The 18,441-nt window shown below is 39.6% G+C and overlaps 1 protein-coding gene and 1 long non-coding RNA gene across 3 annotated transcripts in view; one reads left to right on the forward strand and one right to left on the reverse strand.

Annotated features, from left to right (window-relative positions):
• Window positions 1-3,173, forward strand: part of LOC138748914 (interleukin-17 receptor E-like protein) — a 34,366-nt gene extending 31,193 nt beyond the window's left edge. Inside the window, exons 17-18 of the mRNA XM_069909836.1 lie at window positions 1,534-1,588; window positions 2,763-3,173. Coding sequence (XP_069765937.1) covers window positions 1,534-1,588; window positions 2,763-2,799 — 92 coding nt within the window. The 3' untranslated portion in view covers window positions 2,800-3,173. The remainder of the gene's footprint in view (window positions 1-1,533; window positions 1,589-2,762) is intronic.
• A 2,662-nt stretch (window positions 3,174-5,835) lies between these two features.
• The window catches only part of LOC138748626 (uncharacterized), a 78,706-nt gene continuing 66,100 nt past the window's right edge, over window positions 5,836-18,441 (reverse strand). The window contains exons 3-4 of one of the 2 annotated variants that reach the window (XR_011348191.1): window positions 11,018-11,070; window positions 5,836-5,915 (exon numbers count right to left, since the gene is read on the reverse strand). This is a non-coding gene — a long non-coding RNA (uncharacterized lncRNA). Of the gene's footprint in view, window positions 5,921-11,017; window positions 11,071-18,441 lie in introns of both variants that reach the window. The other variant, XR_011348190.1, reaches the window with a different exon arrangement.

Consider the following 18,441-nt stretch of genomic DNA (forward strand, 5'->3'; position numbering starts at 1 on the left):
GGCGACACCATTCTTCCACACTTGAAACCCAAAGGTCCCTAATATCCTTGCTGTACAATTCAGTATTTGCCTCCCTCTCAGACATTTAAATTGAGCCTGGAGTCTACGATCATCTGGCAGTGTTTTTTGGAGTTTGGTTACTTGTTTCCTTCTGAACAGGTCCTCACAATAAGCAGGGACAGGCATCTTGCTTTTGGGTTGTGTTCAGAGTGCTAATTTTACCCTGTTTTCTGCAGAAGATTTTGACCTTTTATCAGCTTAGTTGCGGCATAGAAATCGAGGGGCTTGTGATGACCTGGTGGAGTAGAGGGAACAGCTGAGGTAAAATGCCAGTGGTAGCAGTACTGGGTTAATGATCGAGCAGGCCTAGTTGCCTTTAAAATCTACCAGAGACCCCATTGGTGACATAAGAGCCCATGGAGCTTTCAGGGCATCGGGCTGAAATGTGCAGCTGACAGTTTCCACCCAAGGCTGCAACATGTAGGGGCGAGTATGAATCTATGACCTTGACAAGAATAATTCCATTCATTTTGGTAAGGCAAGCCTTGGTGTTGCCTGATGGGGGATCATCCAAAGTTAGCAAATTGCCCGACTTCAGAATGTTTAACCTCTCCGGTAATAAGATCAGGCCCTCAATGGACTCGACCTTTTCTAGTTATACATTGGAATATATTTTGCTGATTGACATACCAAGAAACCAACTCTGCATCATTGACCTTTGGTATTACCCTACTTCAGAAGACACTTGTTCCCTTACTAACTTGTCAATTTATTTGATTGTTTGCATGCAATAAGGGTATTTTAGCACTTATCAATGACTGAAAATTGGCAATATGGAACTTTTGTCTTATTCTATTCATAAAGTCTTAGAATAATTTAATTGCCTTTCTGAGACCATTCACAGACCAAGAAAGAGCGATTGAGACTAATTTAGCTATTTAGGTCTCTTTAGATGACATTGTAGTTTTTGGTGCTCAAATAATGAAATTAGAGCAAAAGTCATTGGAACAATGCCATGAACCACCAGTCTAGTATCAACCTTTGGCACAAATTGAAGAGTCTATTCATAATAACTTTCAATGAGTTGGGGAAGGGTGGGGATCGAAGAAAGGAAGTACATATTCAATGAAAAGAAAATTAATAATAATTTGCATAGTTTGATAATGGTGCATTTCAGAACGGGTTCCTGGAAAACGACTAATATTTTCCTGATAAAACACTTGAAATGTAAAACCACTTTGTCACAGCACAGCTCTAGGTTTGCTTGAATAGAATGGAAAGTCTAATCAGTCTGGCCCCTATTAATCTTTGTAGGGTGAGATTTGGCAAATGCGAGGTTGAGGCTATGGGTAGGAAACCTTACTCCAAAGCAACGTAAACATAAAGTTAATAGATTCAACTGTTCAGAAGGGTTACAAGTTGAACATCAGCTTGCGTGATAAAAGCTGAATGGTCTTGCGTGCACATTTAAAAACAAATGTAAGTGTATTCATCACTCAAGTTCTTTGTTCATGTTGCTAAACCTTTGTACAGCACCTCAGAAGCCTTACCGGAAAGTGTTCCTGCATTCAAGCCAATTCTCCACAAGGTAGAAAATCTTTTATAATGAATAACTGAAGCATTAAAATAAAACTGTTCTTGTCATTCATTGATGCCTGAAGATGTTTGTGAAGTAGATGTGTGAGGGTGGCATTGTTCAAGTCTCACATTAGTTAGCATGCAAACTATTATCAAGGGTGTTTGACCAATAGGAATATTTGGAAATGCAACTTTTGCTGTGAACCTCAATTTTATTTTTTTTATGCAGACTAACTGGTCCAAGGAATCCTCATACACTCAAGGCATTATCATTTTTTGATTAATTTAAAGAAAACAAATGATTACATTTACAATGCTGCAACAGATAGTTGAACATTGTCGACACTGTGGTTAAGTGAAAAAACACACAAATGCCTGGTGAAACTCAGTAGGTCAAACAGTGCCTTTGTGTAGCAAAGGTGAAGATGTTTCGGGCTGGAGCCCTTCTTTGAACGTTGTCAGTAATTTGAAGGACAGAGACTTTCAATAGTTGGTTTGCTCACATTGGCACTGTTGTGGCTTGTTTTTTTATTTGTCCAGGTGGTTATTAAAACCCACAGGCAGGTGCAACTTCACCAAAATTGGGTCTGATTTTAAAAAAGTATTTTTACTCCCATATTTCCACTCAACCTTATTTTCATTTCGGCAAACACGAGATTTTCAATGAACCAACACAAATGCCACAATTTGATTTAATAAAAAATAAACTTCGATATAGTTGTACAATTTGATTAATGCACTTGTAAGTTGATTAGTTCCAGTATATTAGTAATTCCACGTTAAATTACTCAAAGCATATAAAGATGTTCCAATTTGCTGAGAATAAGAACAATACAGTATGTGCAAACCTTTCCCAAACTTTGCCAACTGAAATTGAACCCAACTCTAGCAGAATTTTTGGTACTCCTCAAAGATTTGTAAGTGATCAGAAATTTCCAGTGAAGATGAATGGATGAATTCACCCTGGGGACATGCCTTGTTTTTGAACTGATGCATGTTGGAATCTGTGCCAATACTGCACCTTAATTTTCATTTGAAATGGTGTTCTGATTTGTACTGCATTGGGCGGGTGGGGGGGGGGGGGAGGCGGGAAACAAGCAGCTCACTCTAGCTGAAACTCCAGATCACAATCTGTATTACGCTATTTACATTTTTGCTGAAGGTTTTTAAATTATTTTTTTCAGCATGGATGCGGAAGTGAAAGGGATTTCTCGCTTTTGAAAGATTTACCACCCACTTTGAGCTAAACAAAGAAGTTTATGATGTGAAATGAGCATGAAGGTTCAACTGTGTGGGGGGAAAAATGTTTTGGATTACCAGATGTCCTGATGTCTGTTTTACTGGAAGGTGACCATGAGTATAAATGTAGCAAGTGTCGGATGATGAAAGATTTCTGAAGGGAAACCAGTTTAGTTAAGAAAGGTGGAAGCATTAATTGGTTTCACTCCTCAAAATTATACTGTTACATTCTTGATTAAAAATAAATCATTTCAGCCATAATGTGTGTGAACAAAACTATATATAACTATTTAACTCAAATATTTTGTGTCAAATATATGTAGAATACAAACAAGGAAATAAAAGTTATTTTTGTACCATTGGTTAATATTTATTTTGGTGCCTGGCTGATGAATGAGTTTTTCTCTTTTAGCGCATTTACTTCCACCCCTATTGATCAGATCGTGACAGGTTTCCATACAGAATGATTGAGTTGCTCCAAATCTGTTTAATCCACGCAAGAGACGAGTTTCAGAAGTTCTAAAGAGAATGAATTACACTTTCCTCTCTGAGAACCTATATTTGGACATGCGACAAATTACAGAAACCAGTGATTCTGTTAGCTACCTAGGGTCATAGTAGGATGTTAATTCGATTACTGTTGTTTGTGCAGAAGACTTGATTTGGGATTTTACGAAATGACCAAAAAATCCTTATTCTGTGCAGTAATACCTTTAGTGTAATCCAAATGTAACTTTCGCTCAAGCCTCCCTTAGTGTGTATGTTTCAAAAAACTTTTAGTTCTCGCAAAGCATACAGAGGTATCACCTGCTTCTATTGTTGCGATATCTTTTCTTGTGGAAAGGGACCAAAATTGCATGCAATATTCCAATTGTGGCCTCAGCAACTTACTGTACAATGCCAACAACCTAGGGAAGGGATGCGAATATCAGATGGCTCACATTCTCAGCCAGAGTATGTGAACTTTGGCTGAGAATGGTCCATAATTATTATAAAATTTACAGTGTATATGAGCATGAATTATCATCTACAGATTAAATGAAAAGTGAACCAAAGAAAACCTTTAAAGTTGCATTGATGTCTTAGTCAGCTCTGCGTGGGATTTAAATAATTTCACACACATTTTTGCAAATCTGTTATATTAGCTATATTTAGGGATTTTCCCAGTAGAAAGGAAGTTAGCTTGCTACCAGGAAGTAATTTGTGGTTTTCTGTAACAACGATTGGAAATATCTGGTATTACCTTTCAATTTTCTTCGCACTCAGATAGAAAATGCTGTAATGTAAAAATAACTTTAATCACTGGCATCAAAATCATCTAGCCTTGCTGAGGTTTCTGCTTTCTTTGTGCTTATCCAGTTGAACAATTGGTTTAACAAAAGGTGATCAAAGACAACATGTGGTGGTGATAGTGTATGAGCGGAAGGGTAGGGAGTTGGTGGATCATGCATTTCCACTGAAATTGTGCAGGAGTAGCACAGGTACAAATTTCTCCCTTAGTTTTCCTCACCTCCACATTCAGGATAAAAAAAAAACTCCAGGGGGTTGTGTAGTGCGCGTCGAAAGAACCAAAGACGTTGATCCAAACCAAGGCTTTTACTAACTAAAAGACTGGAGCATATCACAAGTAGGTCGACCAGTCCAGAATGACCTGGCCTGGCTAGGAGCAATCCTTTAAGACTTGCCAGTAGGTGTGGCTACACTCTCAGCCAATCACAGTCATCCTACACTACCATCTGTACATATACACATTGGTGATAGAATCTGTACTATCACAGGTTGTTAACTTGCCCTGTGATATTGCGGACACCAGTCTGCACTCCTTCGAGGACACTTACGAGAGTCTGTGTCTTAAGAAAGTAGCCTCTCCCTGCAAAGTTCCCCTACCACCCAGGCCATGCCCTCTTCACTCTGCTACCACTCTGCCCGAAGACAAGCACTCAGCAGCACAAGGACAGATTCCTGCATGAACAATGAACCACAGACATTGCCTGACTTTGACATTTTTTTAACACTATTTTTAAAAATGCATTTTGTAAGGTGGTTTACATGAATGTTTGCTCCGTGACACTGCCGCAAAGCAACAAATTTCATGACATGTTCATGATAATAAATTCTAATTCTGATATATCTGGATCCCTGAAATTTTAGTGGAAGATTTTGGGGACGCTGATTTTTTCTTGATTTGTAATTTCAGATTAAAAATGTAAGATAGCATTGACTCTCAAAATAGGAGTGTAAATGCATTGCCTACATTCCAAAATATACTTTGTCCAGCATTGAATATATTGCCCACAGATCCTCAAAATTTTTTTCCTATAACCAGCCATTTTTTTTTTAGCTGTTCACTGGATGTAGGCATCTCTAGTAGGTTCAGCAATCAATCCTCATTCCCAGTTGCCCCATAAAATGTGTTCCCTTTGTTGCGCTATCAATTAGATCCGACAGACCAGAAGTCACGATTAACAGGCTTTAATCACTATAAACTTACAGTCATATCTTACTTGCTGTTGGCCTGATTCCACGGCAGTACTGAGGGAGGGGATTGGGCAATACCACCTTTTTATTAGGAATTCTGGAGGGGGGGAGAGGTTACAGTATCAGGGGTGGGCCAACCAGTATAATGACTGCAATACAGTGCTCACCATACCCTTTGTCTTGCGTTATGCCTTGAAGGTAAAACCACACTCTTGTCCATCACAGACTTTATGGATTCACACACACAGAACAGACTCGAGTGTGGACAGAGGGTGACCTGAAAGGTTCTGCTGACCTTTTGTTCTGATGGGCAGAAATGGAGATTTTTTTCTTAAGGTGCTATCAATAAACCTTTTGTGAGTTGTGCTGTTATTTTCCCCAAAAATATACATTATTCAGAATAAATTATTTACAAAAGGAAAACTGTTCAAAGTCGCTGCCCACTGTTACATTCATTTCTATTTACATTATTGCCATGATACGCTATCAATAACATTAAAAGACTGGAGTTACTAGATTACAGGCTTTTATTACCTTAAGACTTGATACATGCTCCTGTTGCTGGCCTGATTCCAGGATTTGTACTGAGGGAGGGACTCAGATGACTCAGATGTAATCGCCTATACTGGGGAATTCAAGGAGGAGGAGTTACAGGGAGGAGGTGGACCAGCCATACCCAGAGATTCAGTACCAATGGCATAACAGTATCACATCGGTATCACCGCATGCTACCATTGTAGCACCCTGTTTTTACTTCTCCCCCCCCCGTTACTTGAGGGGCTTCTCCTTGGTCTCAGCCCCTCAATGCTCAGTAAGAGAAGGAGTCTAGATTGTGGTCCTTCCCCACAATAACCTCCCATTGGTTGTGCCAAGCCTCAGTTAGTCCATCAGTATGTACTCCTGCAGCCTGGAATAAACCAGTTGAAAACATTCCCTCACTAATATTTCCATGCGCTGAAAGACCAACAGGTTTCGGGAAGATCAAAGGGCATCTTTCCCCGAGTTGATGGTCTTCCAGCAGTTCTGGATGTCTGACTATGTGTGTCCTTGGGAACAGCCTGTGGATCAGCGAGTCAAAGTCCCAGTGACATGGTTGCTTTTGAAAATGCATATTAGGTGTAAGCTTGTAGCTGGAATTTTGGAATCAAGTTTTGATGGAGCTAATGCACACTGCAGTAAGTCACAGTGAGAACAGGGATTACAGTGCCTTAATTGTTTTACCAGGTTATGAGGTGTATAACTGGTCTGCTTGCGAAAAAATACTCTATCATGCATCTTTGTCCATGAGGCAATATGCTTGATTATGAACTCAATGTTGCTTTGTCACCACTGAACAATCTAAGTTTCATCTGAAATTGTGCCAGTGGCACTAATGGAGTGAGTTTACTGAAGAGGTATGGTGGAGATTAATCACACCTAATGGTATCTGTTGTTGAGCAATATCCATTCTGATACTTCCTGACATAAATTGAAACTCCAATGTTCAGAAAAGGGCTGTCTCTTGGCAGTTGCAGGAGGAGAAGATATACAGCCTGCTGCATTGTCCTTTTAGCTGCCATTTAAGAAGCCAGAATAAAACACGAACGTCTCACATGAACCCCAAAGTAAAATTCTATGAACGGGCAAACATTTCCAGTGTTTTCGCTGGGCAGAACCAGTAGGCAGGGCTGCCCACTGTCCCCAGCGTTGTTTATACTAGCTATTGAACCGCAAGCAGAAGCGATTTGATGGGACCCAGATATAAAGGGTTGAAAGTGGATTAGGAGGAACATAAAATCAATTTATTCACTGATGATGTGTTAGTATTTTTGACTGACCCAGGTGCGGGGTGGGGGTTTGTTGGCCAAGCCTTGGACCACACTGGAGAATTATGGCAAGAATTCTGGGTTTAAGATAAATCTGGACAAGTGAAATTATGCCCTAGACAAAGGAAGATTACAGACAATACCAACAAGGGGGTCAATTTAAATGGCTGCAAGAGGGCGTTAAATATTTGGGGATAAACATGGATAAGGATCTATGCAATTATCTCCCTTTGCTCTGGAAAACTGAGGAGGATCGACATTGTTTAACGGGTTTAATGTATCATATAGATTGAACTTTGAATAAATGGGGAGGGGGGGTGAGGGAGGGAGGGAAGGGAGGGGGAAAAAGGGGAGAAAGTGACACTGTATATATTCAAGAGAAAAATGTCTGTATGTATTTTGGTCAGTATGGTTCATAGTGTGAAAAATAAAAAAATTTAAAAAAAAGAAAACTGAGGAGGATCTAAGTAGATGGGGTACCTTGTCCATAACTTTGGTGGGAAGGTTAAATTTATTAAAATGAAAGTGATGCCAAGATTACATTATCTGTTTCAGTCCTTGTGCACTCTATTGCCCCAGGGCTTCTTTAAGCAGATGTGTCAAAAAAGTTTTTGTGAAACGGTAAGGTGGCCAGAATCTCCATAGAAAAGTTGACTTGGGATTATAAATAGGGAGGTCTGAGATTGCCAGTTTAAAAAAAATACTATTGTGTTTTTGAAGGAGGTGGTACCATGATCTCAATCTCTTAGTGAAACCTTTCTCCATGTTCGCCACTGACTACACCAAGATCAGCAGGGAAGAGGCCCAAGTGGGAGTACATAAAATTATTTTTCCATGACATGTTGCACCTCACAAATTTTTTATGCTTGAAGTAGACTTAAAATATGACAGGAAATCACAAAAATAGGTTATATCTAAAAAAATGGTATGTGATAGGAAAATTTTATGGTGATTGTTCAGTGGCCTAAAATCCATAAAAATACACCAGAAGTGTTCAGAAAGCAAAATCGTGGCTGTCCATTGTAATGATGAATGTAGAGGAGAGGGAGAGACTTGGCAGATACATATTCATTTGGAATAAAAACATTGACATTTGAATAAAAAAGGATAATTAAAAATGTTCATACATTAGAATGTGGAAAAGGCCAGTCTTTCGTGCTTATTTCTGATTACACTTGAGAAGGTGAACTGCATACCTTCTGCTGAAGGTTCTCACTCTGTCTGATGGATAGAGTGCACCAGGACTTGAACGACGAATTATTGGCACTAACTTTTTCTGGCTAAAGGTTACCCGCGACGATGAGAGCAACATGCCATGTTGTCATTCCCTTGTGACCAAAGCCCTTATCTTGCTTGATGACAGAGGTCATGAGCTTCGGAGATGTTTTCAGTCTCCCTTGGTGAGTAACTTTGTTGAAGGTGTTTATTGCAGCCATTATTTGCCAGTGGTGAATGGAATCAATACTATTACAGGTTGTACCTCTTTAATCCAGTAACATTGCCATTGCTGGACCACAGAAAACAGAAATTGACCCCTAAGGGAACCCCCTATTTAAACTTAAAGGTAGGACAAAGCTTAAAACAGGAAATAATAATGTGGGGCAGCATGGTTAGTGGTTAGTGCAACGCATTTATAGCACCAGCGATCGGGACCAGGGTTCGAGTCCAGCACTGTCTATAGAAGGAGTTTGTACTAACGGCGGCAGATTCAAATGTGCCATGGAAGTTGCTGGACCACAGAGTGCCGTATAAGAGAGAAGCAACCTGTATCAGGGTGTGGATGAGGTGCCAATTAAGTGACTATTTTACCAGATAACGCTGAGCTTCTTGAAAGATTTGGAGTTGAACTCATTCAGAGAAGCGTTTAGGAAATAGAAGAAAGCTTGTGGGATGTCAGGAAGTCAGACATTTGCTGCAAGGCACACTGCCACAGTGTTTATGTGGTTGATTTAACTGAGTTCCTGGTCAACGGCAGCCTTCAAGCTGTCAGTGATTTAGGACAATAGTAATATTGGATCAGTGGTTAGATTCACTCCTGCTGGGGATGGTTTTTGTCTTGAACAATGGTATGCAGAGCAGTATATATGTTCACCAATCTTTCAAGATGTTAGGACACATTGAAAGGTGGTTCGTAAGTAAGACACTGGTTTCTTTTTCAACAGATGCGATTTGGTGGCTGAGAACTTGTAGTATTTTCTCCTTTTGTTTCAGATCCCAACATCTGGTTTATTTATCCTCCAGAATTGTTTTCTGCACCCTCAAGGCTTTATGAATGGAGGAACGATGTACAAAGTAAAAGCTAATGCTGAACCCGTTATAGAATATTGCTTAGGCATCAGCTTGAATTTGTGCATAGTTCTTGTATGTCAAAATCTTGCACTAAGAAGAAACTCATCAGAATGATGTTCGGGATTAAGGACTCAATTAACTTCAGAAATTCTTCTTTCCTGAATAAACAGCGTTAAGAAGTATTCTGACGAAATGTTAAAAACCACGAAGCTGCAGGATCAGTCAAAGGACACTATCTAGCGATACAAATACTGGTTCACCAAAGGACTCAGATCCAAGGGCTCTTCACAGGTGGCCGACCAGTCTGGAATGATCCGACCTGGCTAGGGACACAACCCTTTAAGGCCCAGACAGTAGGTGTGGCTAAGCTCTCAGCCAATCGCTGTAAGCACAGTCATTACACTCTAGATACTGTAACTATATACATTGGTAATAGGTCTGTACTATCACACAAGGGGATTGGGAAAAAAAAATATAAGCTGCATTATGAAAATAATTTACAATTCAGGCAGTCCCCAGGTTACGAAAGAAGTACGTCTTTAAGTCAAATTTAAGACAGAATGTTTCCATGGGGTTGTCAAGAAAATCAAGCAGTGTCAATTATCAACAAATGGCCTTTAGGTGGACAAAGCACGATTAATGAAAACATCTGGGGGTAAAAATGGTCTTAATATTTATTGCTTTAAATAATTCCTGCAAAATAATCTCTGGGAATAATCCTGGGATTACTGGGGTGATTTCCAGATTGACACGGTCCTTTTGTATGAATGAATGCCACCTGATTATACCTATTGTCAGTTAGCTTCAGCACATGATAAACCAGGCATTGATTTTGCCTCATAACTATACTTCTTTATTAATCATAATTTGTACAAACAGTTCAAAGATTAATAGTTTCAAACTGAACCCATTAACTTCAGCTACACAACTCATTTAGTTGTACAAGCTTTTAAGTTTAGTTTCATCACTCCCAAAACTCACTACCTATACTCAGATATTATACTTTCTGGATGAACTTGGCCAAGTAGCTAAGTCAGGGTCCTCTGCTGTAATGATCATTCCTGCCAATCATCATGTTAGTCAGTTTTTCGTCCATTGCTTTACCTATCTCCTGGCCATAGCTTTGTATGTCTTATAGCCATTACTTGTATGCACTTATTTCTTTTAATTCCTTCAAATGTCGGTGGCTTAGCTACCTGGTTTCCATTTATCAGTTAAAAATAATGTCTGCAGAGGCTGTGGTTGATTGTAATACATACACATGCTGGAGAAACTCAGCAGGTCATGCAGCCTCCATAGGAAGTAAAGGGTAACCAACGTTTCAGGCCTGACCTCTTTGTCAAGTTATATGGCTTGAGGAAGGGCCCAGGCCTAAAATGTTGGTTACCCTTTACTTTCTATGGATGCAGAGTTAACTACTGAGTTTCTCCAGCATGTTTGTCTCCTTCATTTATCAGAATGCATGTTAATGTTACAATTTACCTGGTGCAGAGGGTCTCAAGGTTAATGGGATTGTTCCTAGTCAAAAACAAAACTTCCTCAATATCTTTCCTACAACAACTTGGCCCAGACCACGCTGGATATGGTCTGCTGCCCAAACTCATCAACTGTGTGACCTGTCCACTCACCTGTTTGATGCTCAGAGGTCTGGTCGCGCTGACTTTCCACACCCGAGAGGCACCTGCAAAGAGAAACAGGCTCCTTAATTTTGAGATGATGTTCGGTCTTCAGACTCCACATCCACTACACCCAATGACCTTTGACAACTGCTGCTATCAAAGACTTTTGGAATTGTTTATAAATGCTTCTGTTTTAGGTACTTAACTGCTGCAAAATAAATTTTAAATTTAATTAAAAAAAATTTAGACATACCGTATGGTAACAGGCCATTTCAGCCCATGAGTCTGCACCGCCCAATTTACACCCAATTATCCGACACCCCTGGTATGCTTTGAAGGGTGGGAGGAAGCCGGAGCCCCCAGGGAAAACCCACAAAGACATAGGGAGAATGTACAAACTCCTTGCAGGCAACGCAGGATTCAAACCCAAGTTCTGATTGCTGGCGCTGTAAAGACAATGTGCTAACCGCTACGCCAAATGTGAGCTTTACGTATTTAAGCAAAATTTTCTTCAAAAACATATATTAGGTGCAATTAAAAGACTTTAAAATGTAGGCAAGTAATCAAAGACAATTTTCCTTCACTGATGATCTGACTCATGAAGCCAGCCCACCCTAATGGAAAACTGAGGTTCCAGATGGGAACTGCAACTGCTCCTTTGCTCAGCATGTCAGTGCTCTACTTGTGAACTATTGATGTCCAACCTCTAACCTTGAGCTTGTCTCTCTTCTTTACATTTGTCCCTGCGTGCAGAGATGTTCAACCTGCTCTGAGCCACAGACTGTGGATAGCTGGCTGAATTCACCAGATGAAGTAAGACTTATCAAAGCCAAGCCATCCCTCCAATGCTGGAAACACCTCAGCCAGATTGTCCTTTTCTTCTGTAACATCATATGAGAATCTACTGACATGAAACCATCATGTTCCTATTGCAGTAATTTTTTTGACACATTTACTGCATGTGGAGTGACATTTCTGTTTCCAATAAAATTGTGTATCTGGGATACACCCACATCTTTATTTTTAACTTGCTTTAAAACATGTGTAAGCTTTTGAATAAGTGAGCGGCAATGGTGTCATTTGGTTATTTCAGTTCACGTACATAAAGACAGGTTGAATGCCTGATCTCACCCGTCCAGTGGTAAGATCACATAGGTTTCTGCACATTTGTATCCCATGTTGTCCAATCTGGTCTTAGTTTCAGTGGGTTTAAGCTTCCTCAATAGAAGTATTGTCTCCTTATTTCAGTTCCCTTTTAATCCTTTTTATCTGTCTTTTTATGTGTTCATTTTGACTTTCGCTTCGTGAATTGTGGTTAAAAATAGTTTGATTAATTCCTGATATCACAGCTCATGGTCTGGCTTCCTACTATTTGAAAGAACGTGGTGGATATTTCATTTGCTGTTTTTCCATTACCACAGCTTGTTGAGGACTATAATTTTTGGCTGAAGATGATTAAGATACTTGTCTTATTAGCCTTAGCACAGAGTATAATGCAAAGGTCTTGCTAAACCTGTGTAAAGCATTAGTTAATGTGTATTTAAATAGAGTGTATTGTGCATTTCCAATCACCACACTTGGGAAAGGATGTGACAGAACCAGGGAGAATAAAAAGGTTTACAAGGAAGGTGCCAGGAATAAAATATTTTGTTGAGAGGACAGACTGTTTAAATGGGGTATTTCTTTGCTGCAAAGTAGCTACAAAATTATGATGGATTTAAGATGAGCAGGAAAGATCCATGTTGCTTAGCAGAGAGAGAAATAACTTGAATGGATATAATTACATTAATGAGTAAAAGATTAGAAGGGAGTTGAGGATATAATAAATTGTAGAAGGGGTGAAGTTATCACTGCCAGGAGTGGTGAAGGCAGAAAATTTTGTCACGTTTAAAAGATACCTGGATGAGCTGTGGACTGAGAGGAGGGGACTGGGACTCATGTGCAAGTGGGGGGTTTTATATTCTTGTGCATCTAATGGATTCTCTTCCTTTGGCTCATTTGTGCCAAACAGGTTTGTGGCCTGTTATTAATTTTGCAGTTGCTTGCGCCAGTGGGTGTGTTGGTTTGGGAGAAGAGGTTGGAAAGGTGGGGGTGAGTGAGGCCACTTTAACGGCTAACATAGGATCTTGGATACAAAGCAATTTATGGCAAGTCAGTCTAGCATTGGGCATTGCACAAGGATAGTTGAGGTAGCGGCTGTGTCACCAAGTATCTACAAACAAATGCCTGGCAGATGGATGGATGAAGAAATTCAGACTGCAGAACAATCACTAGAAGGCATTAACTGAAACAGGAAATAAAAATACATGTTGGCTACACTTCAATAATGAATTGGCATAAAATCCAGTAACCACACAATTTAAAAAGAAATCTTTGTGGATTAATAGCCCAAACCTGACATCCTCATCTAGGTTGTCAGGTGACATTTGTCCTGTGTGTCATTGTGTTAATAGATAGTGCAAAAGTTAGGAGTAATTTATCCATCAGGTTTTTACATGACCCATTGTTATGCTCTTTAGGCACTGGTCAGATTTTGTAATAACAACACTAAAGGGCTTTGCAATCATAAGGAATGTGGAGCCACCATTAGGGCAGTAACTTCGCTTCATTTGTATCCCTTGATACAACTATCCTTTTAAAAAACAAATAACAATCAGATTTCCTGCAACGCGGGAAATACTTGGCATTGAATGATCGAGAATTTATTCGTTTGCAATGATTTTTCCCGGTTTTCATCCTAAAAATGATACTGACTGAATATTTCCTTGCGATTAATCTCCAGCAAATTATACATTATGTGCATTAGTTTCATGGTTGCACCTGCACTTGATTGCATTCTGAAACTCGTAAAACCATCGAGTTAGCTAAGTACAGTAAAATTCCTGGTATCCAGCACCTACGGGGATTGCTAGATGCTGGATAAGTATATTTCCCAGTTGCTTGATACTTTTACAATGCCCAGCTAAATCACCTTTATTAAGACAAAAATACTTTACTGTACTTACACTGAACAAACTTCATTTTCATGAATATATGAACCTAAAGCATTTTTACCTTTATTTTCATTCAGATTCTTTGAAAACATTTAGCCATCGCTGCATCTGCAGGTTCCCCCTTCCCCCCACCCCCTCCATGGAACCACCCGAAAGATGAATTTAACATTATAGATAATTAACCCTCCTTCCCACAAGTTTACAGATTAAATCTTACTAATATACTTAATAAAATACCAACAAAAATAAAGACTCTTACTAAGCAGGGATCAACCAGCTCTTCATTCTGGGCGACGCCATTGCTGTTTCACACAACTTTATTCAAACAGCTGCTAAGAGCAAAGCACAACCAGGGGCCTTCGCTGGCTGAATATTTGCTCCCATCTTCACCAAAGGTTTATGTGTTATTTCAGAGAGCATTTACTTTTACAATTTTAAACAAATGTATTTTTACTTATTGTTTTATTTTAATTTTTAAAGTTTATTTTCTTTCTTTTGCCTGACTGCCAGTTCATTAAATTCCAGGAAATTTTTTTACATGATCCATTTTAAAAGGTTACTTGAATGAAAGGACTATTTTCTCTTGTATTTATATCATTATCATATATTCCTTGCAAGAACAATTGGTGAAGAGGGGAGAAAATGCTCTTCTTCACATGAATAACTATGGCTAAAAAAGATGTCTTTCAGATTTGACTCCATACACTTCCCTGAACAGATCTTCCTCCAAGAATAGATTCTCCAATTATATTTTTTCTAGCATCAGTTTAAATTAATGCTGCTTCATTCTGTTTCCATTTATTCTCAGGCTGTGGCTAATGTTTAGTACCATTCTTGGTGGTCCTGAGAGATGTGGGATGGGATCTTTTCTTGGCCGGAGAGGGAGCTCACATTATGGTAAAATAGAAAATACTTGTAGTTCACTATAACTGATGACACTCCCAATGGAAGTTAAGAATCAACCACATTGGTTACAGGTAGGAGTCACACAAGAAGCAGATTAAGGGCAAGCAATTTCCAATCCAAAAGGATGTTAGTGGGATTTTTATGATAATCCAACAATTTATTGATTATTTTTACAAACAACATTTTTTTTTACATATCACTATATTTTAAAAATGCCTTAAAATTCTCAAACAGTTATCGTGGGATTTGAACGTGTTCCTCAGGATTATTGCTTTGCATTTTGTGCAGAACGCTGGGTTTCACGAACAGATTTTTGCTGCCAGTGACCATTTCCTGGCGTGCTGACCTTAACAGTATTTCATATGACCAAGTATTCAATGTTGATTGATGCTGTGGATATTTTGCTCTGGAGCAGGAAATGGAGCTCAAATTTGACGTAGGTTTTGTACAGGAAACCAATCCTTCAATCCTTGTATAGTAAACTCCTCTTCCAATTGAGATTTTTACAAATCGAAATGTTGAACTGAACAACTAGTGATATCAATCCACATTTCAAACAGGTCAGTTTATGATACTCTTTGAATGCCCTTTGGCACTAGTTTTATTCCAGGGTTTCTTTGCATCGGGGAAAAATGCAGAGAAATTTTCATTGCATTTACTTGGAAGGGTGTAAGGGGGTCAAATTATAGGAAATAAATATAATTCACCCCAGCAAGAAAAGGTGCTGCATTGTTTACATGAAGATTCTAGTAAAAATTAATCTTTCATTTTAAAACTCCAGAGCAAGAAATATGTTTGAGTCATTAATGAAAGAATTGTCAACCCTTCATCTGTACATGACTCTTCCATAGAGGAAATCAACATGGTCTCCTGTGCGTTGAAGAGACCAATGCAGACAGGTGGGATCATTTTGTGGAGCACCAATGATCCAAGATGTAGGAGTAGAATTAGGCCATGCAGCCCACAGTGTCTGTCCTACCATACAAATCAAGGCTGATACATAAATTCAACATCCTATCCACCTTCTGATCTACTGGTCTGTGGCCTCTTGTGCTCTTGCCATTTTAATTGCTCATTCCACCTCACTCTGATTTATCAGTCTGCGACTTCCTGAGCTGTCACAGTGAGGCCCAATGCAAGCTTGTGGAGGAGCAACTATCTTCTATTGAGGTATGCTGTTGTTTTCTGGTCTCCTAAACAAGAAATTTAATTTTCCAGGGTCCCCATGTTCTGTGGGTGGATTGGTGAGTTGTGGCATGCAGAAGGAGCCAGACTATATTGTTGGAGCTGGAGCATCTCACTTGATTGCTCTTGTTTGTTTGCATATACAACATCCCTTGAAGCATGTCCATCACTGGAGATGGTGGAATCCAGACCCTGCGGAAGTTTGGAGCTAACTTGTTGCTCAACTTATTCATGATTCTTTAACATCGTTCATAGCCTTTCTGATTGCTTGTACAGTGCACAGGAATTTACTTAGTACAGAACAACCTTCTTTTGTTGGTTCTTGAGAGTCATGATCCAAAATGTTGACAGATCATTTCTCTCTATGGATGCTGATTGACCTGCCTGTGTTGTTCCTGTTTCTCATTGTTTGCTCAAGATTCCAGCGTCTGCAGTGCTTATGTTCCTCTCACCTTCTTTTGAATCCTGATTCATTAAGCAGCAGGATAGTTTGGGCCTACTCTCAGACGAGCTGGACTCATCCTGTCTCCTTATGGCCAGAGTCTAAGCAGATAAGAGCCCCTCCTCTGTCCTAACCTCCAAAATTTGTCAGCATTATTCTCTGAGCTGGTTGGATCCATAATAGCCTGTTCATCTTCACTGCCCGGAAAGGTTCCTTTCTTGGGTATGAAATGCTAAACAGAACAAGAATTGGGTTCTGGAGGAGGGAGAGAAAAATTATGTGCATATGTTGCTTCTACGTCAGAAGGTATTGAAGGACGAGGGAGATGGGCTGAAATAGGAGGATCAATTACCACAGAGGCTATGACGAAGAGCCCTGCCTGAACCTCCTGCTGAAGTTGTCCTCCTCCATTCCCTTCCCATCATTGGATAATTCACCATCTTCCCAGAGTGCATTGGTGAATATCTTGGAGTGACAGAGTTAGGATAATTGAATGACTGTGTGAATTGAGCTTTGATCTGTGTGTGAAGCTTGCCATGACACTACATTTTTGAAGATGTGATAAGTGAGTAGGAGATTCTGACCTATGGGCTGCCAATAGATGGGTGCTGGTGAACAGACAAACAGGCGATTGGATAATGTAAAATATGAAAGTCTGTAAACACCACGATTGAAGTCAAAACACAAAGCTGGGGAAACTGAACAGGTTAAACTGTAAATGGCAGAGATAAAGATACAGACTCATTTTGTCCACACCTTGATGAAGGGCTAAAGCTCATAATGTTGGTTTTGTATCTTTATCTTTGCTATACACTGTTTGACCCGCTGAGTTCCCCCAGCTTTGTGTTTTTACTTAAATGGATAAGGTTGGTAACAGACCTGGTATGATGGACCATTTGAAATTAAACTCACTTACTTTGATCGATTGTGTTTAATTATTATACTTCTTTCTCCACTCCAGATTTTGGGAATAAAAGCAAAAACAACTGTGGTTTCTTTATTTGACTGTCCTCAAACACAGCCCACCCTCCCACTTATAGATACAGTTCATTCTTTTCCATCAATGCCTTCAGTGCATTATCAGAAGTTATCATAGCTAACATCAGGAGCTGCCGACCATTCAGAAGTGAGAATGCTGAGCAACCAAAGGAACAGCTCACACTAACCATCTGAGGCTCCCATATTCATGAAATGATATTTATTTATTTGTATAAATGAATATTCTTCTCCGTGGATTGTCACCTTGTGGTGGTCCTGAGATCCCTCTTGGTAGGGCTACCCATGATGGTAAGGTCAAGGGTGACGTCTGTCTTGGGTAAACTTATACCTCTCATTTTGTTCATTTTAGATTGGTCACAGTGTTTGAGCTACCGAAAGAAAATAGACACACACACCGAGAGTAGTTCAGTTTATACAAATGTTTATTACTAATTCAAAAGCTGATTTCACACTACAATATGCAAGCCCTTCCCAACTATACTTATCAACGCTTGGACTGGTCCCAACTGCCGAAGCGAGGCAACGACTGCACACTTGTAGTAGGTTGTCAGGGCGCTGGTAGCAGCTTCTCTACCTCCCTCGACCGGGACGTTGCTTGGACTCTGGCTGTTCTTCCTTCTTGACAAGGGGTGTTCCCACCCCTTGGAGAGTCTAAACTTCAGCAGCAGGACCACAGGCTTATATACCCCAAAAACAATTAATCATGCGCCTACTCCTTCTAACATTTGTTAGTCAAAATCAAAGCTGAACATACTATTCTACAATTTAGAAGATTAATTATTATGGAACCAGGATGTTATGATTTCCTGGTTTATCTCGTAGATACAAAGACTTATTAAAACTTCTCGAGCAAGACAGGTTGTGACCAATTCGTCAATTTCAGAGTGTTGCATTTGACAACTGCTTTC

Source organism: Narcine bancroftii, chromosome 13 (genome assembly GCF_036971445.1).
Source record: "Narcine bancroftii isolate sNarBan1 chromosome 13, sNarBan1.hap1, whole genome shotgun sequence".
In the NCBI taxonomy this organism is placed as follows: domain Eukaryota; kingdom Metazoa; phylum Chordata; class Chondrichthyes; order Torpediniformes; family Narcinidae; genus Narcine; species Narcine bancroftii.